General features: G+C 37.3%; 1 protein-coding gene across 1 annotated transcript in view; it reads left to right on the top strand.

Moving 5' to 3' along the window:
• The window catches only part of DLG2 (discs large MAGUK scaffold protein 2), a 1,542,336-nt gene that overhangs the window by 840,137 nt on the left and 678,847 nt on the right, over positions 1-23,352 (top strand). Inside the window, exons 7-9 of the mRNA XM_044668933.1 lie at positions 8,970-9,106; positions 19,134-19,278; positions 22,509-22,647. Coding sequence (XP_044524868.1) covers positions 8,970-9,106; positions 19,134-19,278; positions 22,509-22,647 — 421 coding nt within the window. The remainder of the gene's footprint in view (positions 1-8,969; positions 9,107-19,133; positions 19,279-22,508; positions 22,648-23,352) is intronic.

The raw sequence follows: 23,352 nt of genomic DNA, 5'->3' as shown, positions 1-23,352 counted from the left end.
AGCACTGGAGTCAGGAAGACTCATCATCGTCCCAAGTTCAAATCTGACCTCAGACACTAATTGTGTGACCCTGGACAAGTAACTTAACTCTGTATGCCTCAGTTTCCTCATCTATTAAAAGAGATGAGGAAGAAAATGGCAAACCGCTTCAGTATCTTTACCAAGAGAACCTCAAATGGGACCAAAAAGGATCAGAAACAATTGAATAGAAAATCCTTTTCTGGACATCTAGGCAGCATAGGGGATAGAGCGCTGGGCCTGGAATCAGGAAGGCTCATCTTCCTGAGTTCAAGTCTGGCTTCAGACATCTACTAGCTGTGTGACCCTGAGTGAGTCATTTAACTCTGTTTGCCTCAGGTTCCTCATTTGTAAAAAGTGCTAGAGAAGGAAATGTCAAACCACTTCAGTATCTCTGCCAAGAAAACCCCAAACTGGGTTATGAAGAACCAGTCACAACTGACCTCTGTTGTAACAAAAAAAAAGTCCCAAACTCTCAAGATTGCTGAGGGGAACAAATGGGATAATTCATGGAAGGCCAAATACATCAAGTTTAACCCTTCATCGAGATGACAGTTCTACAAATATGGGAAGGGTAGCTCTCTTCCCACATATTCCTTCCTCTGCCATGTTCCTGGTTCTATGATGAATGCATCAGGGAATCTAGAGATAAATAAGAAATGTTTCAATGAAACTAGACCCTTGAGACTATGGAATCTCGTGACTGATGCTGCAGTCCTGGTTCTACCACAAATTTGTCAAGTTACTTTGAGTATATTACTTCCTTTCCTTAACTGATGATTAGGGAAAAATGAGGGGACTTGAATTAGGATGATAGGTTGATTGATCTAAAACTGGAAAGGGAATCAGGGATCAGCCACCTAGTTTGACTCCCTCATTTTTTAGATGAGAAACCTGAGGCCCAAAGAGTTTAGGTGTCTTGCCTAAGGCAATATAGCTAGTACCCTTCAGAGATGGGATTTGAACCCAGATCTCCTGTAACTTAAAAAGCCAGTGTCTTTTCTACTATACCACACTACCTGAATTCTAAGTTTTTTGTCAGCTGCACCATTTGTGAGTCTATCACACACACACACACACACACACACACACACACACACACATACACACACACATAGGTAATTATGATACATTTCAAAGCAGGGATGAATTAGAAATTTATTCTCTCTTATTTTATTTTTTCTCAATTACATTAAAAATATTTTAACATTTGAATATTAAAATTTTAAGTACCAAATTCTCTCTCCCCTCTTTGAGAAGGCAAACAATTTGACACAGGTTATACATATGTAATCATGCAAAGCATATTTCCATATTAGCCATGTTGCAAAAGAAAACTCAGATTCTACCCAAGAAAAGAAAAAAAAAGAAAAAATTTAGAATGTGCTTTCATCTGCATTCAAATTCCATTAATTCTTTGTCTAGAAGTGGATAATATTTTTCATCATAAGTCCTTTGGAATTGTCTTGGATTATTATATTCCTGAGAATAGTTCAGTCATTCCCAGTTGCTCATTCTACGTTGTTGCTATTACTGTGTACAATGTTCTCCTGTTTTTGCTCACTTCACTTTGCATCATTTCATAGAAGTCTTCCCAGTTTTTCTGAAAGCTTGTCAAATGAGTCCAAATTTAGAAACTGGCAGAGTCTTCAGCAGCCACGTAGTCTAATGTTTGCACCAGTTAATCTATCTGACAAGTGAATGTCCAGCCACCACTTGGACAAGAAGTAGAACTTTACTACCTCTTGAGGAAACCCTTCTGTAATGTAGAGGTATTCCTTCCACATTGTGACTTTCTACATAACAATTTCAATATACCAAAAGTCGGTATAAGAAATTAAATGGGAATTTGGGGGGGGCGGGAGTTCTTGAGAAGCCACAGATGACATGAAAAGGCCAGCAGATGATACTACAAAAGTTTAGAAACTCAAAAATGTGTAAATGTATAATATTGTATAACATCAACATATTTTATCTTTTTATACCATAAATATACACAATTTCTTTTACTGTAAACACCCCATAAAAGAAAAAGAAGGGGGCAGCTGGGTGGTTCAGTGGATGGAGATCCAGGCCTAGAGACAGGAGGTCCTGGGTTCAAATCTGAACTCAGATACTTCCTAGCTGGGTGACCCTGGGCAAGTCACTTAACCCCCATTGCCTAGCCTTTACTGCTCTTCTACTTTAGAACCAATACTATGTATTGGTTCTAAGACATAAGATAAGAGTTTTAAAAAAAAGAAAAGAAAATGAAAGACATTTAGATTTCTTCTCTGGTCTGAAGAGAAAACAAAAAAATTTTATACAAATTTTCCAGATGCACCATGCCCCTAACCCTTGTGATGTGGAAGGGATACCTGTACACAGGATGTTCACATAAAGTGCTCTGAGAGGGTCAACTAGGTGGCTCAGTGGATAGAGAGCCAAGACTGGAGATGAGAGGTTCAAATCTGGCCTCAGACACTGGTGTTAACTGTGTGGCCCTGGGCAAGTCACTTAACACAATTGCTTAGCCCTTACTGCTCTTCTGCCTTAGAACCAATACTTAATATTAATTAGCAACTAATTAATAACCAATAAAGATGGAAGGCAAGTGTTTAAAAAATGCTCTGAGAGTTTAAAGAAGAGATGGATTTACTTCTGCCTGGGCATTTAAGGCTGTATGGAGTGATGGCAAAGTTTTGTAGTAAAGGCTATAACTCACCTGATAGACAAGAGAGAGGAAATTATTCTTGGTTTGTGAATGTTGTGAGCAAAGATGTGAAGGCTGAGGTCCTCAGGGCATTTCGAGACTGGCAATTCACCCTGTAATCATGAGTTGTAGGCAGCATGATTCCGTCAATAGCTTCTCAGTTTCTCCTCGCCACTTAATAGGTTTACAATACATGAACAACTATTCTTAGCCATTTAATTTAATCTGCAGTGCAAAAAATGCTTTAAGAAGGCTTTTGAAATGGCAGTACTTTTCTTCATCTATCATTACACTGTTAAATGGCAGACTACAAAAATAGTGGCTTTTCAGTTTTGTATCCTCAAAGAGAAATATTGTCCATCGACTGGAAAGGCATTTGAAACCAGTCTGCTTTTTCTTATTTGGTCGATTATTGTATGTAGTATATGAGGGAGAGGGGATAAGTATAAATTTTGCTTAAAAATCTTACTTGCTAGCACTGAGTGGCTATATTTATGCCTGTTGGTATCTGTGAAGATAACGCTGTCAGCAGTACAATCTTAAACTTCAAATGTCAACTAGATAATTATTTCCCATGGTAGCTTTGGCCTTGTTTAGAGGAATGATTTGATGTCTCAGCCTTTTTGTAAGTCATTCTGCCGGTGATATTTATCTGAGGCTCAAAGTACATATAGATCTGAGTCCGTAGGGTTTGTGTTGTGCGTGTGTATGTGTGAGTGTATGTATATTTGTGTTGCATTTTTTAAATTTGTCTTTTTCATTGTTAAGAATAACCTTTGGACATTCACAAACAGGAATTTGGTCCTGCTGAGTGAATGAATAGCTTTGCGGAAACCATAGGAATGGAATATATCTCCTTCTCTTCAACAGACAGGCAGTCCTCCTGCTTTTTCAGAGGTGGACACTATATAAGGAGTTTTTTGTTTTTATGTTTGTTGTTGTTGTTATTGTTTTACTTTAACTCTTCTTTGTTAAAAAGGGACATTGACATTTGATTCCAAGGATTGAGAAAGGGAATGAAATCTCCAGAAGTGGTTATGATGTAAAAACAAAAGGCAGTAATAAAATTCATTAAGTAAAATGAAATAAAAGCACTAAGAAATTTCCATTTTATAGGAAAAAATAAACTGTTAGTAATACTCTGGGACACTGAACTCATAGTAGTCTTTGACAAGGGTCATAATGTCAAAAGTAAAGCCATCTTAAAGAAACCTTCTGATTATTTCTGGAGTAAATTTGCCTGCAGAAGGATGTATCACTCTCTACTTGATCATCTCCAGTTGGATAAACATATTCTTTAAATATGGCATCATCATCAATCCAATCGTTGCTGTGACAGCAGCACATAAGTACAAAGAATAATTACTCACTTGCATAGGAAATGAGACAACACTTATTTTAATTGTCCTAGCCTTCTAAATTCATTTTGCATTTATTATTAACAACAGCAATAATAATTCATTCATTCAAAATTCATTGGATTTCTAATATAATTCCAGAGATGTTTCATTGCAATTTATCACCCCATCATTAACTAATCATTTATGTTATTTTGACAGCATATACTGCTACACAGTAGAAATGATTTAGTTCAGAGTCCTGGTTAAATGAACTCAATATTGAATAAATACTCTGTTGTCATAGTAATGTAAAAGGGAATGACCATCATTACTGGCTCCTCATATCATCAGCGTCAGGAGCCTGGCTATTGACCCTTCCTTGGTAATATCACAATTAGCATTTGAAACTCAGTTACTTTCTAATTGTCTGTCAGAATGTCACTGCAGATAGAGTATTTGCCTTGGAGTCAGAATGACCTGGGTTCAAATCCTGATTTTTTGTTGACTGTGCCTCTAAGGACTAATCATATAACTTTCCTGAACCTCTGTTTATTCATCTTTCAACAAGAATAATAATAACAATACTCGCAGTGCCTGCCTCATGGAGTTGTTGTAAGGCCCAAATAAGATGTTGTAAAAGCATTTCCATACCTTATATAACACTTTCTATGAAAGTGTTATATAAAAGTTAGTTGTCATCACCATCACCACCATCATCATTGTTGGACTTAGGGAGGGGGAGGAAGGATAATGATTCTTCTTTCCCTCACATAGTTCAGTCAGAACAATAGTGAGCATCAGTGAGTCATCTGATGTAACAAGGCGGTTGCACAAGTCTGAACTTATGATACTTCTTTGATTCAAAACTGAGTATTTTCATTAAAAGGACAACCCTTGACTTTCTGATTAGGGCTTTGCATAGAAAAGAGTACATGATCTCCAACCCACAGGGAGAGCAGGAATGGTGACTAGCACATTTCCTGATCCCACTGGAAGTTGCAGGAAATTATAATGAGCTTCTGAGGGATCTTGGGTTCTCTCTCTGTCTCTCTGTCTCTCACATACACACACACACACACACACACACACACACACACATCTCCTCTCCTTTGCATCTTTCTTTTTCTCTCTTTCCCCTCTCTATTCCTCCTTTTATCTCTGTCTCCTTCCTTCCCTCCCTCTCTACCCACTCTCTTTTCCCTATCATTTTCTTTCTTTTGTTCTTTCTCTCTTTCTCATTCCCTCTCATTTTCTCTCATTCTATCTCCTTCATTCTCTCTCCCTTCCTCTCCCTTCTTCTCTCTGTTTCTACCTATCTCTCCTCTCTCTGTCTCTGTCCCTCTGTATCTCTCTTTCTGTCTGTCTCTCTCCCCCTGTACCTATCTCTGCTTCTGTCTCTGTCTCTGTATGTCTGTCACTCTCTGTCTCTTTCTCTTTGTAGTGGACACAGGATCATTCCTTGATTCTTCTGCTCTTCTCCCTTAATTGACTTAGAACATTTATAAATTGGTAATATTTTTTCCTTCCTTTCCAAAAGATATTTGTTAGTCTTAGTAGTTTTAGAGTTACAGTTCAGGATTATATTCACAACTTTCAGCAACTTCTATTCGTAGATTGATGGAGGAAGGGCAAACGTTATAGACCTAATGAAGGATGTGAACACGAGTGGAGGTGGGAAAGTTTGGGGCATATTTGGGCAATTATATCTTTGTAGAAATCATTTTGCAAGGTCTGTTAGTTCCTATTTCATTCTTTCTACCACTTCTAGTCTGGTCAGAGATCACAAGACAAGTCTGACTGATAATCTGGCCAACATCTGAGCAAATAACCTTAAGAAATATTATGCAGTCCCACTTTAAAAGTTCACCTGCTCTATGAGATGATGCTCCCCAGTTCTTCTTCCTCAAGGCTAAGAATTGAAACTGCATCCTTGATAACAAGTAAAGATTCATCATCAATGCTTTTGAGATGAACTCCTCCCAGAATCTTTATTAGGAAGAATCATCATAGGTACCCACTTGGGCACAGCAGACAAAGAATGTTGAGGATCAAATTGTCCTCCCAAGGGGGAAGGGAAAGAAATAAGCAATTATATAGCACTTACTATATACCAGTCATTGTGCTAAGCACTTTACAGATATCTCATTGGATTCTCACAACAACCCTCTCTCCAAGGAAAGTGTTGTTATCTCCACTTTACAATTGAGGAAATTGAGGCAGACATGGATAAAGAGATTTGCTCAGTTCAAACAGCTACTCAGTGTTTGACGTGGGATATGGATTTAGTTCTTCCTGACAGCAAGCCAAGCCTACTTTGCTATCAACTATCTCAAAACAACTTTCATGAAACCAAGGCTCTGATATAGGCATAGTGTCCCATGAGACTTTTTATTTTAAACTTTTCATTCTGATCTATAAAGGCCCTCAAAAAAATGAGGCCTGACCTTGATTTTATTGGAATAGGAAACGCCTGGCCTGAAAAGTACACCTAGTCACTTATTTCAGAAAATTGTTTTAGGTGCTTTAATTATAGAGATGACACCAGAGGAGTTGGGGTCATAAAGGCTATCAATCAGTATTTAACAAGACATTTACTTGAACTCAGATCCCTTGGGTTCCAAGGTGAGTCCTCCATGCATTTAACCTTGCTGACTCTCAAGGATCTTATTAATCAGTTAGGAACACAAATAGGTATTGATCATTAAGTATGGTCTTGCTGTATCATGCAGATAAGCAGTTAAGCTTCTTGCTTGAGTTAATTGTCAAAGGTTAAAGTAATTGTGAAATAAAATGAAAATATTCATGGCAAATATTGTGCTAAGGCTATAAAACTATTTGAATGCTATTGTTCTTATGCTTTTAAATTCAGCTTAACATAAAGCTTATCAGAGTTTGGGGGGCGAAAACATTACTTTCTCTCTATAATTCAGTAAAATGATAACTTTACAATTACTTTCTATTTTTAAATCCTTACTTTCTGACTTAGGAACAACTCTAAGACAGAAGAATGAGAGCTTGGTAAATGGGGATAAGAGACTTGCCCAGAGTCACACAGCTAGGAAGTGTCTGAGGCCAAATTTGAATCCATATTCTCCCAATTCCTGGCCTGGCACTCTCCCCACTGAGTCAGCTAGTTGACCCCCCTTTAAGATCATTTTTAAAATTATACTTATACATTTTGTTCTGACTTCAAAGTAAAATACAAAAGCAGGAAGACTTGTTTTAAATGTTTCCAGGTCTATGATATTATGAAAATAGTCAATTCTATAATACAAAACCCCCTCTCCTTCTTTCTTCTTCTTTCCTTCCTTTTTCTTTCTTTTCTTATCTTCCTCTTCTCCCCTCTTCTTCTTCCTCTTTTCTTAATTTTGGTTTGAATGTGGGAAATAGCCATTTGATAGCCATTCAGGTGCTTACTCAGCAAAGTACAGTAACTACAAGGAAACAGAGATTCATGACAATGGAGCTTTTTGTTGTTGTTGGCAAGTAGGTGCACAGTGGATTGTGTGCCAGAAAGATTCATCTTCATGAATTCAAATCTAGCCTCAGACAGTTACTAGCTGTGGGACCCTGGGCAAGTCACTTAACCCTGTTTGACTCAGTTTCCTTATCTATCAAATGAGCTGGAGAAAGAAATGACAAACCACTCCATTATCTTTGCCAAGAAAATACCAAGCGGTGTCACAGAGAGTTGGACATGACTGAAAAATGATTCAACAACAAATAAGGAAATAGAAATAGAGATATGTGACAAGATGATGTTAAAAGGGGGGGGGAACTTAAAGGACCTTTATTTTTCCCCTCTTCCAGTCTTTGAAATATTGTTTTATAAGTGGAAAAAAATAATGTAAGTACCAAACTCCATACTAAATGCTGAGGAAGCAGAAAGAAAGGCAATGATAATCCCTGCCTTCAAGAAATGTATATTTTAATGAGGACACAAACTATGTAGGGTAATGATGAACAAAGAGAGGACTATTTTATGTATTAAAATTATAGTAATGATGAATGGAGCTGTGGAGTCACAGTGAGTAGACTGGCACATCTTTGCAGGAACAGTGAAAAAGTTGATTTGATTGCAATTATGGAACTGAAATGAAGGATGAATACCGAGAAAAGAAATGTGAGATCAAGAAAGCTAGTGATAATACAGCCAGCACTAGGCCTACCTGGAGTAGACTGGGGTATCCATCAATCAAGCCACTGAGAACCTAGATGAGAGATCTGGGGTGGAAAAAGAGTAGATGAGAATTCTAGGATGGAAAGAGTTAAGTCCCCTGGGACATGGTTTCTGATCAGATAGCAAGAGGACAGGCAAAAAAATTGTTTTCTTAAATGTTTTACCTGCACAAAGGACAAGACTTTGGGAAATTTCCTCTCTTCATGTTCTTCATTCAGGAATGTCAAGACTATAGATATTGCTTCTCTATCATAATAAGCCTACATTTTCCATACTTTGACTTTATCACAGCGTATCAGTAATGATTATCATAGGTGATTTTGGGAAAGGGAGAAAACCATATTGACCCACTTTTGGTAGCATCATCATTAAGTTCTTTTCCCAATAAAGGTGATAGATCTATGCAGTCCGGCTGTATCATCTTGCACCAATGTGAAAGGCTTGGTAAATGATTAGTTGAAGATAGGAATATAGACTGTGGCCAGAGAATATAGCAAAGTTAATTGGCCCATTCAATATTGAACTTTTTGACCTTGGTCTCATTAGAGGTAGCCATCACAAATCCTCAATTGTCTGATATAAAGAAAGAGGGAGAAAGAAGCTAGTTGAATGCCCATTATTGGAAAAATAATATAATGAATAAAAAAAATATGACAGAAAACTGTCAAAGAATTGCAATGCTTTTATTAAATAAACACCACATATAAAGGTCTCTTTTTCTGTCCTTTTTCTCCCATAGGTCTAGGCTTCAGTATCGCAGGAGGTGTGGGCAATCAACACATCCCTGGAGACAACAGTATTTATGTTACTAAAATTATAGATGGAGGAGCAGCACAAAAAGATGGGCGTTTGCAAGTGGGAGATAGACTACTAATGGTGAGTATGACTAAATGTGGGCATTCATATACCTAGGAAATCCTGACTTTACAGGCTGTCCATATTTAGAAGTATGAAGATTAAGACAGTTAGGAATTGCAAGGTGGAGCATGGTTGAAAAACATGATGTAAGAAGTTATCATGATGATTTATAAATACCTTCCCTGGGATCAGAGAACTTGGGTCCAAATCCTACTTTTAATCCTCTCTACCTATGTGACTTAGAACAAGTCACTAAATTTCCTTGGGGCTCAGTTTCCTCATCTGTCTTCTTCAATTTTAGTTTTAAAATTCCATGAAGTTTTCTGAATTTTATATTTTTTTAAAAATTGAAGCCAAAATTACTATTGGTTTTATCATATAAGATTCAAGCTTTATTTTAATGTCTGACTTTATATGAATAATAGAGTCTAAAGAAGGGAGGCTTTAGTGTAGTATTTTAAATTTTGCCAAGTGTTTTCACCTTGTAAGTCCAGTTGCTCAACTACTTATGAGGGAAGTTGTGCATATTTATGTCCATTTTATAGGTGAGGAACTTGAAGTTCAGAGAAAGAAAGCAATTTGCTAAGAGTCTCACAATTAGTAAGTGACAAAACCAGAATCCAAACTCATTCCCTCTCTGATGCTAGGTTCATACTCTTTCTACCATACCACACTGAGTTTTGCTCCTGGCTAGGAATAATATTAGAGAGGAGTATAGAGAGAGTGGCATTTGGCCATTTAACATTCAAGAACGGGAAAGATTTCAAATAGTTGGAAAATGGGGGGAGGGCAGAAACTCCAGACCCCTGAAAGCAAAGATATAGAGTAGGAGACACTTCTAGCTGTGTGACCTTGGGCAGGTCACAACCTCAATTGCCTACCCCTTGACACTCTTCTGCCTTGGAACCAGCACTCAGTATTGATTCTCAGATGAAAGGTAAGCATTGAAAAAAAAGATAGAGAGTAGGAAAGCTTGGGACATGTTTGGGCAGTGGAATTATTTTCTACATCCACATCATCCCCTGACCAATGACCAGTCACAGAACTTTAGAATTGAAAGGTACTTAATATGGCATGTAGTACCACCCTCTACCTGAGTCCCCTTGATATCCTGGGGGAAGTAATGAAATGTCCACTTGTACAACTACAATGATGGGAAATTCATAGCTTTGAAAGGCAGCCCATCCCTTTGTTAGGAAGCTCTCTTCCACTGGTAGAGTGGAGATGGGAATAAGCATTTATGTAGCACCTATGCCATGCACTGTGTATGTGCTTTACAAATAATATCTCATTTTATCCTCACAAAAACCTTGAGGGATAGGTATTATTATTATCCCCATTTTACAGTTGAGGAAACAAAGGTAAACAGACTTGCCCAAGGACACACAGCTTGTAAATGTCTGAGGCCAGATTTGTACTCCAATCTTCTTGACTTCAGACCCCAGAAGTCTATCTCCTGCAGCATCCATTTGCCTCTAACACTTTACCATAAAAATTATATCCCTCTCTCTCTCAAGTCTTTTCTTCCTCAAGATAAACATCCCTAATTTCTTCAACCTTTTATATATGGTATATAGTTATTTTGAGCCTCATTTGAATTTGCATAGGGAAAAATTAAATTTCCCCTGTATAACAAAGGCAAAACACTCATGTAAATATCATTTATTTTTCCTTTTTATATCCTCAGAAAAAAAAATCTAATGCCTGATTCTTTATCCCTGAGAAGCAACAGTATAGTAAAAAGATAATATACTTATTATATTACAAAGTTATGCTTTCATATCTTGGTTTTGATACATACTAGACATGTGACTAAAGACACATCATTTAACCACCTGATACCTGAATTCAGATCCAGCCTCAGATACTTCCTGACTGTGTATGAGCTGAAGCAAGTCATTTAATCTGTCTGGCTCAGTTTTCTCTACTGTAAAATGGGAATTACAATAACCTCACGTCCTGGAATTGTTATGAGGAGCAAATGAAATAATTCAAATCAGTGAAGACTTTTAAGCACCCACTATGTTCTAGGAATTGTGCTAAACATGGTGCAGAGGTATGAGGAGAGCAACTAGAGGGTACCAAGTGTAGGGGAATGATGGAAATTCGAGAGTTATCTGGAAAGTTCCGAGGCCTCTATAAAGGAAGACTGTGAGGGGAAGAGGCAACTGAGGGAGTAAAGAAAGTAGGGAGGCACTGCTCTAAATAAGTGATATTTGTAAAACTCTTAGGATGCCTGACACATAATATATAGTGAATAAATGCTTGTTTCTGGAAGCCTTTTAGTATTTGTCCTTGCTTTATGCTTTTTATACATTTCTATCTATCTTTAAAAATCTGTATTCCTTGAAGAGTCCCCATTGATTTCTTCTGATAGTTTCTCCTTTTCTTAATCACTGGGATTGTTTGTAAATATATTATCAAAATATATTTTTCAGACCTTCGACAAGTCCCTTTCCCTTTCCAGGCCTTGGTTTCTTCTCTTGTAAAATGATTGAATTAGGATATCCCTAAAGAGCCTTTTAGCTCAATACCTTCTCCTCCCTTCTGATATGACTTCAAGGCTTCCTACTCTGTATATTATATTCTCAAGCAGCTACTTTGCACACTGTTCTCTAGCTGATGCAATATCATATTAAGTGTTGTGGGCTGTCTTTTTAGTAACTCTTTTTAGAATTCTGGCCTGATTTTCAAATTTTAAAGTAACAACAATAATAATAGAGTCATTGTAAATCTGTCAAAAATGTTTCCTGGATCCATGCTAACAGCTCACTCTCTATTATAATTTTTCTTGACATTCATTGTTAAGGTAACTTTTTTTTCCAAAATAACTAAGACATAATCCTTAAATGTCTTAAATTTAAAACATGGTATAAAAAATGCACCTGGAACAGGAACAGATCGCCTGTCTTATGTAAGAAGGGGAAAATATAGCCCTGCCCCCCCCCGTCTAGGTGCCAAGCTTAGGAGATCAGGGAAGGTTTAAAAAGAAATGATAGTGCATATTGTGTGAGAGAAAAAATAAATGAGTAGAAGCTTCTGAAAGACAGATAGCTGAAAACAAAAGGAAGATAGTTCTCTTTCTTCAAAGCACAAAACACATTATGTTTCCTCACTCACTGCCTCCCATCCTTATCCTTCCTTCCCCCCTTCCCTTCAAGCAAGGAAGTACAGATTATCCAGCTCTTTTGAATCACCAGCTGGGTCCTTCTGAATTATTCTTTTTCTGAAGCTATTTACAACATGTCCTTCTGCCATGCTTCAAACTTCAAACCCTCAGTGATTTTATATTGGGCTGGGTGATCCTTGTACAATGATCCTGAATCCAGCATGCTTTAGCAGATACACATTCCTGAGTGTCCACTATAGCCCAGTAAATCCCCTACTCCTCTACTGCCCTTCTGGTGATGAACATGTGTGCACTTGTCTCTGAGTGGTCTTCGGCTAGTCACTATCATAAGCAAAATGGGGGTAATAAAAGTATTTATCTCATAGGGTCATTGTGAAGATAAAAATGTAAAAGCACTGTAAAATGCTTTACATACTTAGAAGTGGGATATAAATGTTACTATCGTTAGTAAAAAATACTAGATTTGAGGTCAAAGAACTTTTGTTCCAATTGTGGCTATGTCAACTAGCCAGACAGGTGACCATGGATAAGTCATCTCACCTCTTAAGGTCCCAATTTTCTTACCGGTAAAATTATAGTGACTGACTTTTATAAAGAGCATTAAAGTTTTCAAAGTGTATTAAATATATGCTTTTATTGGAGCTTCACAACAAGCCTATGAAGTGGGTACTACATGCTTATCTTATGAGGCTAAATGATTTATTGGTCACCAACCAACTATTAAGTGTGTGGTGCAGCATCTGAATTCAGGTCTTCCTCTTTCCATGTCCATGATTCTATCTACTAAACCAAGATGCCATGGATAGCTCTCTGATAATATATGAAGGGATAGCATGGAGAGGAAACATGCGACATGTTCTGTTCAGCCTCAGAAGCCAGAACAAGAAGCAATGAGTGAGAGTTGCCAAGGACAAATTCAAGATTGGTTTAATCAGCAAGCATTGATAAAATAACTATATGTCGGGAACTGTCCTTGGTGCTGCCGATAGAATCACAAAGAATGCCACCCTTGCTCTCAGGGAATTTGCTTTCTTACAATGTACCCCAAAAGTCGCAGTGCTGTTTTAAGCTACTAAAGCTGAAAAGTTTATGTAGTCAAAAGTATATGGAAAATAAATATAAAGTCAATAGATATAAAAAGGAATCGATTTCCTAAAAGTAAGAGATCCAAAAGTGGAATGGGCTGCCTCTTAAGGAAGACTTCCTCTTCACTGGAAGACTTCAGGGCAAGGCTGGGAAATACTTGTTGGGTATATTTTCAAGAGAATTCTTTAATGGGCAGGGATATGAGTTAAACTAGGGAGCCCCTGCATCCCCTTCCACCTCTGAAATTCCGTGATTGCTAAAGGTTCCTTCTGCTACTGAATCCATAATGTTATGACAACTGCGTGGTGAGAACAACTTAAGAGTTTATATATGTTCTGGGAGTTCCCTACAGAACTCAGACTACAAATAAACATGTAAATGCAAGCTTTTGCTATTTTTATTGATGATGTCAAAAGTTTTCATTCAAAATGCATTTATTTTATTAAGCACATTCCTACTCTCAAGGAACCTGTATTCTAATGGAGAAGAAAACAAATGTGTGTGAAGTGTGTATGTGTATGCCTATATACATTCATAAGTATATATCATATGTATAACATATATTCTATATGTATATATGCAAAGAATAAATATATAATGAATGTGTAGAATTTATAAGAATAGACAGAATAAATATGAAGTAAATAATACAACTATAAGAAAGCACTTCCTAAAAATTCAAACTCACCAAAGTGGAATGGGCATTCTCCTGGTTACTAGGGCTCCAAAGACACAATGAAAGTAGTCCCTGACATGGGACCTGGTAGTTTCTCAAATTGAAGTTTAGGTGCCCTTTCTAACCCATTTCCTACTCCCTAATGCATTTCCTAATTTATCTCATAAGCCTGATATCCTTGACTGCATATTCATCTTTCTGTATCCATCATCTGCTTATTTTGTTGCTTATGGCAAGTACTTTCATTCCTTTCCCACCACCACCGCCCTCCCCCACACCACTCTGTACCTCTGTTCTATTATGTTCATTCGCCAGGCACTAGTTTAAACTCCTACACACCCTAATTTATCCTGAGTTGGCCAGCACATCCCCTGGCACCTTCTTGTTCATCTGGAGTTTGCCCTACTCCCCCGAGCTCATGGTGGCATTTCATCTTCTCTCTGAGTCATGTCACCACCAGCTTTCATTGTGCTCTGTTCTCTTTGCTAATATGAGGAGATCACCCAGGACATGTGATGTGCCCACCATGCAACACCTCCCTCAGTCTCAGGATTACATTCTTCAGTAGAGAATTGACTGCTTAGCACTCATCATCTATCATAACTAGTGCCAATCAAATTCAGATGCAATATAGCCTTTGTCCTCGAAAGAACACTGCATTTAGTCAAATGGCTTTGGGATTCAACATGGGTTTAAATCCTAACTCCACCCTTCATTGCCTGTGAAGCTTCAAGAATGCCACTTTATCTCTCTGGGCCTCACTTTACTCATTTGTAAAATGAGAGGATTTAACAAGATGGTCTCTCAATTATGGAAATCCAAAATAATGGATTGAGAATCAAGAGACCTGTGTTTGAGTCCTTCTGCATATGTATTAAATAGATGTGTTGCCGTGGGCAAGTCACCCTACAGCTTTGGGCTTTTATCATATCTTCTGTAAAATGAGAGAGGGGGAGGTGCTAAAATGATCTCTAGAGGCTTCCCAAACCCCAACATTCTATGGCCCTTGATTCAATGGAAGGAACAATCACAAGAGTGATCAGCCAATCAGCTGCATCCACTCTTCAGACAATCAACACCAGCTGTAGCCTCATTGTCTTGAGAGTTCATAGGATAATACACACACATAATTAACCCAAACAGACCCACTTTTGTGAAGCATATTTTGAAGACTTCAGCACAAAAGAGGACTTCTTGGGAGAGCTCCCATACTATTCTAGAGCTTTCAAAAGACCACATACAAGCCTCATCAGCGGTATCCTAATTAAACTCAACAGCTCACAGATGTTCCCAGGAAATGCACACTGAAGATTTTCACCAAGGAACACACTTGCTGGAAAATAAAACAATTTGGTGGACATCGCCATAAAGGCACACCTCCGTCAGGGTTTTTATATTTTTTTACAAAGCCACTAGCAATCCCTGACCAAAACTAGTCAAATTATGCAATGTCTGAATCACTCACTGAAAATACTAGCCCTTGAACAGCCATTTTTCAAAATTTCAGGAGCATACCTTCTCTATACTTTTAATCACAATAATAAATAACACTTTCATAGTATAGAATCAATGCTAAGTAACAGTTCCAAGGCAGACTAATGATAAGGGCTAGCCTATTGTTTTTAAGTAACTTGCCAAGGGGCATACAGCTAGGAAGTGTCTGGAACTACATTTGAAACCAGGACTTCCTGTGTCCAGACCTGGCTCTCTGTTCACTGTGCTCCCAAACTACCTCAATAGTCATTTTCTCCTAACAGTCCTGTGAGAAAAGTGGCATAAGTGCTATCATCCCACTTTGGCCAATGAAGAAGAGACCAAGGGTCAGAGAGGTTAATTGACTTCTCAGAATTATACAGATGGTGAATGAAAGAGCTGAGCCTCCAGTCCTAGTTCAGTGCTCTTCCCTCTGTATCATACTATTTCCTGCTTGGAACTGTGAGAGCTCTATTCATCTTCCACACAGTTGCCAAAGTAACTAGCCTAAACCCTAGATCTAACTCTATCTGACTCTCCTGCTCAGTAAATGCAAAAGGAAAGCTCCCTATTGCATAGAGGATTGAATATAAATTCTGCTTTTGAGATTTAGAATCCCTTTACAATCTGACTCAATATGCTTTTATAGACTTATTATATTTTATTCCACTCCACAAATTCTGAGGTCGGCCAAATTTAGTCATTTTTACCATTCTTTACAATGTCCTATGCCTTTGTCTGTGCATAGGTTGTCTCCTGTGCCTGGAAAAGCACTCTCTTCTCACCATCACCTCCTAAATTTCCTTTTTTCCTTTCATTAATCATTTTAAACACTACTTCTATATGAAGCCTTTCCTGATTCTGGGTAGCTACTAGTGCCTCTCAAATGAGATAATATCATGAAGTGCATAATATAGCACCTGACACAAAGTGTAATTTAATAAATGCTTAATCCCTTTCATCTCCTCTCCACAGCCCTCCCAAATTAGCTTGCATTTGTTAAGTATTATATATAGACTGATATATTTACATGTGTTATACTTTCCAGTAGACTGGAAACTCCTTAAGGGCAGGGACTGTTTCAATTTCATCAGTATCACCAGTGCCTAGCACAGTTTCTAACAGTTGTTTTTCTGCCCAATTTCCTTACTAGTTGCTCCTTATGAGTTGCACCTTACTCCTTTATTAGTTCTTTAATAAATATCTCTCCAAATAGACACTATTCTGTATACGGTTAAGCACTTTATAGCTGGTGGCTGGTTTGATTTTGAAGACCTGGTCTTATTCCATCCCTTTTCTTCTTTCACCCATCCACACACACTTTTCTGACTTTTCCAATCCAGTGAAGCATTGCAAAATCCTAACAATTTTCAAGGTGATGTTCCTGGGGATCAACTTGCCTTACTCATCTGAAAGACAGAAAAGGGTAAGGTTTAATAAATCTGCACACATCTCTGTCATTTTGCTGACAGTTTCATGAATGACACACTTCCCTCCCTCTCCTGGAACTAGAGATGAGATGATGAAGCATTGTCAAGAGCCTACTGAAGTTAGGGCTGCTTTTCATTCAGTCCCTCTAGTTATTTGACATTGAGGTTCTTATCCATTCACCTGTCAATCCATTCTGTGAAGGGAAGAAGGCTTGTCTCTCTTTCACTTCCTGTGCTGGTACTTCTGAATACTGTGGTCACAATATCTGGAGCCACCTCTGTTGATTCATTTCAGAGCAAACACCCCTTCCATCAGCATTTGTTTTTCTTTAAGAAGCCCTAAGAAGAGAAGACTTAAGGAAACATAATAGGTTCCTTCCCTTAAGCAGTTGAAGGGTTGCCATGGGGAAGAGGGAATAATCTGAGAGCATAACACGAATTTTGTGCCTATTGTTCACAGAGAAATATGCTAGTAAATTAGGAAAAAAATAAAATTTAAATAATCAGAGTCAAATTTTTAAAAGGAGTTCATAAAAATTATCTCCTAAGGATTTCACAATAGCTCAAAGAATCATAAGATCATAGATTTGGAAACTGGAGATTTTCCTAGAGACCACGAAAACCAACTCAGTTATTTTGCAGATAAGGAACTGAGGCCTAGAGAGATTAAGTAGTTAATATAGCTACCAAAGAGCAGAAGTGAAATTTATGCCCACATTTTGCTGATTCCAAGTCCAACATACTATCTGCCATACAAAATGGCTCAATAAATGACATCAAAGAGCTTCCAGTCTAATAATTGTTAAGAAACAAACACAGACAACCAAAATACATAGTATCGCATAAGGGTATTAAGGCTATGAAAAAAAAACAATACTATTTAAAATCCAAGGGGCTCAGAGCAATGACTCCAGTTTTAGAGGTTTTGTTGTTGTTCAATCATTTTAGTCATATCTGATTCTTAATGACCCAACTTCATGTTTTCTTGGCAAAGATACTGGAGTGGCTAGCCATTTCCTTTTCCTGCTTATTCTATGGATAAGGAAACTGAACCAAACAGGTTAAGTGATGTGCCCAGGGTCACACATCTAGTGTCTAAGGCTGAATGTCAATTCTGGTCTTCCTGACTTGGTCCTCTATCCACTGTGCCACCTAGCTGCCAGAATCAGAAGACCCAGTTCATATACCACTTCTGATACTTAATGCCTGTGTTACCTTAGATAAGTCACTTAGTGTCTCTGATCCTCAGTTTCTTTATCTATAAAAAAGAGAGAGAGGGATGTTGTCCAAGGTCCCTTCCAGTTTTAGTACTAGAACCTATAGCCCTGATGAAATGGAGGAAAATAACATACTGGAACCATCATTAGGTTTGATTGATAGAGAAGGTAAAGTGTTGAGTTATACTATAAACTATTAGCAAAAATTCAAAAGGTGATAAGAAGAAAGGACACAATTTTAGGCCTTAGTGACCTACAGTGAGCAGTCATGAGAAATCAGATAAGAAAGATAAGAAATCAGTCCAATCTGATAAGAGCATAAAATCAATTTTATATTTATTAATCAGTAGTATGAACTCATCTGTTATCTTCTAAATACCATTATGCTACAGATGCGGTCCTTGGAATATGTTTTATTTGCTTCAGATCATACCTATGAGCATTTTCATTAACTGCTTTCCTTAACTCAAATACTCCATTCAGTGGTCTTTATTCTTTTTTTTATAGAAAGAATCTTTTTTTAACTTAATAAAAATATACTTTCTATTTCTCCCACCACCAAATGAAATAATATCTGTAAAGTGCTTAGTCCCTAGAATATAGTAGGCAATTAATAAATGCTTATTCCATTCAGTTCCCATCTCCTTCCTCTCCTCCCCTGTATCAAAAAAAAAAAAAAACGACAAATGAAACATATAAAGAAATATGTTTCTTTAGCTATGTTGAAAAATATTTCAGATGTAATTTATCTAAAAGTGGAAACCAACCATCATTTATATGACAAATATACCTAATTAGGTCAAATAAATTCCTACAATGGGCATGTCTAAAAATTATGTATATGTATATATATATATATATATATATATATATTATCATCACTCCTCTAGAAACAAAGTTGATTATTTCATTGATCAGAGATCTTAATTCTACAAGTTTTTTGTGTTTATAGTGTTGTTGTTGTATAAAATTTTCTCCTGTTTGCTCAGCAGGATCTTAATTCTACTGAGATTTTATTTTCCTTTTTTTTAAGGTAAATAACTACAGTCTAGAAGAAGTAACGCATGAAGAAGCTGTAGCGATATTGAAGAACACTTCAGATGTAGTTTATCTAAAAGTTGGCAAACCAACCACCATTTATATGACAGATCCTTATGGCCCACCTGATATTACTCACTGTAAGTATCACCCCAACCCCACCCCATCCCAAATAATGGTTGTTCCTTCAGCTTTCTACCTGGCCCAAACTGGAATGATGCAAAATCATAACTAACCTAGATCATCACCCTTTTTTAGCCATATAAGGTTCCGCTCCAGCTGTCTCTCTAGTTGCCTTCTAAGATCCACATCTCTTGATGAAATGAGGAAGATAATAGATGAAGATGCTTAGCAATTCCTCCTTGATCACTGTAATGGAAATGTTTAATGTGCTGTGTAAAATAGTGTGATTGTAGTATTTTTTGTAATCATATTTTTAAATTGGTATATCTCAAGTGCCAAAAGGCATGATTAATGCCTCCTGTAAGAAAAATCCTAATGTCTTCTGAGATTAGATCAAGGTAGCATTATGCTGAGAAAAAATGCCTCCCCCCCAAAAAAATCAAGATACTCTCTAATGTGAAAAAAACAGTCCCAACTGAGGTTTTGGACTTGAAGTTTTAAATCATTGTCCTCAGTCTTTGCTATCAGAGATACCATTTCCCCCCAGAACTTAATTTCATTTGTAGGGGAGGGGGAGAAGGGAGAGAGACCTTTGACTATGGCTATGGCAGTGGGAAGAGAGATTGCATCGTAATGGCTTTGCTTGGACCTTAGAAAGATAGGAGCTGCTTATAGGGCAGGCCACTGTCTGAACTCTTTGAAAGATCACCAAGGGCTTCAGCTGATGGATGTTCTGTCTTCTGGGACTAGATGTAAATCGATTCTGTCTTTCTAATATAATACTTCAAAAATAATTTTTTGGACATCCATTCACAAAATAGTTGGGAAATGAAAGGTAGCATTAGGTGTCAGTAGGAGGCTAGGACTCTGAAATCTCAGCATTTTAATTGAGGATTCATGTGCCAATAATTAGTACTGTGGTCTTAAGCAAGTCTTTTAACCTCTCTCTGCCTTAGATAGTTCTCTAGATAGAAATATAAGGATTGACTAATTTGTTACCTGTCCATTAAATCATATATTATTCTTTTTTTTAATGAGGATTCCAAAGTCTAAGTGATTCTTTAACAAGAATGAAGTAGAAACCCACTTTACCTTAGGTCAGTGATGGGTAAACCATGGCCAGTGGGCCAGATTGGGGGGGGGGGGAGGCTGAAATGTTCTATCCAGCTTCGAGACATTATTCCTAATCTGATGAATACAATGAGTAGGATACAATACAATGAAACTTTGAAAGAGTTGCCCAAGAAACAGACTGAGAGATGAACATTTCCTTTTCTTTGGCCCCCTCTTTAAAAAATTTGCCCATCACTACCTTAGGTGATACATCCATTACATAGATAATCTGCCTTCTTGGGATCTTCCAATATAGATGAATTTTTAACAATTGTCCTTAAGGAACTCAAAACATTCCTGAAAGAAAAAGATTTTACAATAAATAAGCAAACATAAACAAACATAAAAAGCAAAGATGCCTTGATTAACTCCATGAACATCACCCATGGTTGGCATTGTGGAAGTAAGAACAGTATGGAGTCTAGAAAAATTATTCAGAAATATAGATATTAAGCAGTCTGTGGGAAATAGGCATCAGGTAACAGCAATGAATATTGAAAGGATATTGAATTTGGACACAGAAGTCCAGAATTCAAATCTCAGCTATAACATTCACCTATATGATCTCAGGTAAGTTAGATAAACTCTAGGGAAAGAACTGATACGGAACTATGCTTCCTATTTCCTTTCAAAGAGGATTCAACATACAGAATGATATATATATATATATATATATATATATATATATTTGGATAGGGACAAGGTAGGAATTTTTTATTTGACTATAACATTAGTCACATTATTTTGTTTATTTTTCCTTTTTCTGTTAAATTCAGAGGGGTGATAGGAAGGGGAAATGCATATTCATTGAAAAATAAACTAAAATGAAAAAATCTGTTGGCCTGTTTTATCATTTGTAAAATAAAGTGGTTGGACAAAATCATAATTACCAGTATTATTGTGAGGTAGGCTCTGTTATATCTCCATTTTACAGATGTGGAAACTGAGGCTTATATCTAAGTGACTTGACCTAGGTCACATAACTAGTAAATATCTCAGTTGGAGAATCTTTTGAATTCAAGTAAACTCTCTAATCCCTATTTCAGGCTCTAACATGATATCTGATGTCCTTTCTTGGTCTAAATATATTATCTAAATTATATGATGTGTGTCTGAAATCATGAGGTAAGGAGCCTAATCATGGTCTTTAGACCATGATTAGACAAGATTGGTAGCTTCTTATAGATCATCATTAAGCAATAAAGGGGATGTTTCAGTAATATTTCATAAGAGTGTAGTGGTTGATCATATGAATTCCCTGATTAACTGAATGAACTTACACAGGGATGAACCTTTGTTGAGAATCTTGTTGTAGCTCATCCTCATTGAATGGATATAAATTGATTTGTTTACACTGTCTTGACTCAGAGCCATATCTTTTATGCTGCAAAAAGGAAGCAGTTGCAGAGTTGGGAGTTTCCAAATTAATGAATATACATGTATTTAATGTGAAAAAATTCTAACTCTAAACATGGGCTATCCCATCAATTATAGTTTACTCTTATACTTGTGACCAGATCACCTTCTTTTTCAATCATTGATTTCTTTGATGACACATCACTTTTCCTTCCCAGTTCCTTATTTTTAAATAGTGCAGACTGTCTACAGCCACAATTTCTGCCCCCCTCTCTATTGCCCTTGGGCTGATCCTTGACTTTAAATCTTTGGAGACTGTATTGTTCCATGACTAAAAGTACTATTTTGGGGGTGAAAGAAGGATTTCATGCTGAATGGACCTTCTCCCAATAGCATTTTGGTTTTGATGGTTAGATATTAATCATTTGAAGAGAATGACTAGATCTACAATTAGAAAGTTAACATTTCCATTTCAATAGAAAATTAATCATTGCCTTAAAAATGCACTACTTGTCCCCTCTAACTGTTTTTTTTCTTTTAATTATGCTAACTTGCTTTGTAAATACCCTCCTTATTATATGTTGCCAACTATAAAGGTCACTATTTGCTTGTATATATTAAATGTAAACTCTCCATAAATTCCACATTCCTGTTTGGCTGCCATTGTCTTCAGCAAGCATTAGAAGCCTTTCTATTTTTAGCATACCCCCTCAGCATCTAAGGAAGCCATATGCTGAGTTAAACTAAATCAAAATTTTGTTCTCTTTTCTCCTACCAGCTTATTCTCCACCAATGGAAAATCACATTCTCTCTGGCAACAATGGCACTTTAGAGTACAAATCTTCCCTGCCACCCATCTCTCCCGGAAGGTACTCGCCAATTCCAAAGCACATGCTTGTTGAGGACGACTACACCAGGTAGTTATCTTTGTTGTTTAACTATGTTGTGTTACCATTACCATAAAGATGGTGGCATTGTCTAAGAAGTCACCTATTGTGCACCATTCTTTGAAGGATCTAAGTGCCAACTCAGATATTCTGTTGTTCAGTTTTGTGCAACTCTTCATGATCCCATTTGGGTTTTCTTGGCAAAAATACTGCAGTGGCTTGGCATTTCCTTCTCCAGCTTATTTGACAGATGAGGAAACTGAGGTAAATAGGATTAAGTGACTTGCCCAGCATCACACAGTTAGTGTCTGAGACCAGACTTTAGCTCAGGAGGATGTTTTACTGACTTCGGGACTAGCACTCTAATCATTGTGCCATCTACCTGCCCAACCCCTCAGGTAGAGCATCCTATAAAATATGACAGTAAGAGACTAAGTGGGAGCTCACTAAGGCAGAAAAGGATGATGCTTAATCCCCAAGGAGATACAGAACAGGGCCAGATTTATTTGGAAAGAACATGCCTCTGGCCACTGTAATTTTGGGACACGGGGTACAAACCAACTCTGTGTGTAGGCATAGTACTGGTATCAGGAGCAATCACCCTAGTTGCACAATGGTTTAGTAGAAAGGGTGTTGAAAGGGGCAGCTGGGTAGCTCAGTGGATTGAGAGCCAGGCCTAGAGAAGGGAGGTCCTAGATTCAAATCTGGCCTCAGATACTTCCCAGCTGTGTGACC

This window comes from Gracilinanus agilis, chromosome 3 (assembly GCF_016433145.1).
Source record: "Gracilinanus agilis isolate LMUSP501 chromosome 3, AgileGrace, whole genome shotgun sequence".
Lineage (NCBI taxonomy): Eukaryota > Metazoa > Chordata > Mammalia > Didelphimorphia > Didelphidae > Gracilinanus > Gracilinanus agilis.
Note: the sequence above shows the minus strand (reverse complement) of the source record. Positions and strands in the feature narration are given on the sequence as shown.